Genomic DNA, 973 nt, shown 5'->3' with positions numbered 1-973 from the left:
CAAATATTCACTGATGTTGTTGGAAGTCCATATTATGTTGCTCCTGAGGTTTTGCTCAAACGTTATGGGCCTGAAGCTGATGTGTGGACTGCTGGTGTTATACTCTATATATTGCTAAGTGGAGTCCCGCCTTTTTGGGCAGGTAAACACGTTAACCCGTCTCTTAGTTCTTTAGACATAACCAGTCACCTGAGTCTTGATATGTGTATTGTTTTGTCTTGTTTGAATCAGAAACTCAGCAAGGGATATTTGATGCTGTGTTGAAGGGATATATCGACTTTGAGTCTGACCCGTGGCCTGTGATATCTGACAGTGCTAAAGACTTGATCCGTAGAATGTTATGCTCCAAGCCTGCAGAACGGTTGACCGCTCATGAAGTCTTGCGTATGTGTTCACATAAATGGTTTACTTATAGCAACAACTGAACAACATTAGACTTATATCTTTGTGTGTTTATAATCTTTTTTTTTCAGGTCATCCATGGATCTGTGAGAATGGTGTTGCACCAGATCGAGCACTTGATCCGGCTGTTCTTTCTCGTCTCAAGCAGTTCTCTGCAATGAATAAACTAAAGAAGATGGCTCTGAAGGTTAGTGATTTTGTGCTTAACCCCTCTTATCTTCTATGTTCTCTGCTGCACTTCTCATGAAATTGTTTGTGTTGTCTTTGTTTTGGGGTCATCAGGTTATAGCTGAGAGCCTCTCGGAAGAAGAGATTGCTGGTTTAAGAGAAATGTTTCAGGCAATGGATACTGATAACAGCGGTGCAATCACTTTTGATGAACTCAAAGCTGGCCTGAGAAAGTATGGGTCTACCTTGAAAGACACAGAGATCCATGATCTTATGGAAGCGGTAAAAATCTGACCTTATTTTGCTAAATACACTGACAATGAAGTATATTGTAGGTTCTAATGCTGAACTCTTGTATTGACCAGGCTGATGTGGACAACAGTGGGACAATAGATTACAGTGA

General features: G+C 40.8%; 1 protein-coding gene across 5 annotated transcripts in view; it reads left to right on the top strand.

The window, feature by feature from the left end:
- LOC104721249 (calcium-dependent protein kinase 5-like) overlaps positions 1-973 on the top strand; it is an 11366-nt gene that overhangs the window by 8844 nt on the left and 1549 nt on the right. For 3 of the 5 annotated variants that reach the window (XM_010439186.2, XM_019232588.1, XM_019232590.1), the window contains exons 4-7: positions 1-142; positions 232-384; positions 474-589; positions 685-852. In XM_010439186.2, coding sequence (XP_010437488.1) covers positions 1-142; positions 232-384; positions 474-589; positions 685-852 — 579 coding nt within the window. The remainder of the gene's footprint in view (positions 143-231; positions 385-473; positions 590-684; positions 853-973) is intronic. The other 2 variants (XM_019232591.1, XM_019232589.1) reach the window with 1 other exon arrangement.

The sequence above is a fragment of the Camelina sativa genome, chromosome 11 (assembly GCF_000633955.1).
Source record: "Camelina sativa cultivar DH55 chromosome 11, Cs, whole genome shotgun sequence".
NCBI lineage: Eukaryota > Viridiplantae > Streptophyta > Magnoliopsida > Brassicales > Brassicaceae > Camelina > Camelina sativa.
This window is presented reverse-complemented; position numbering and strand designations above follow the sequence as displayed.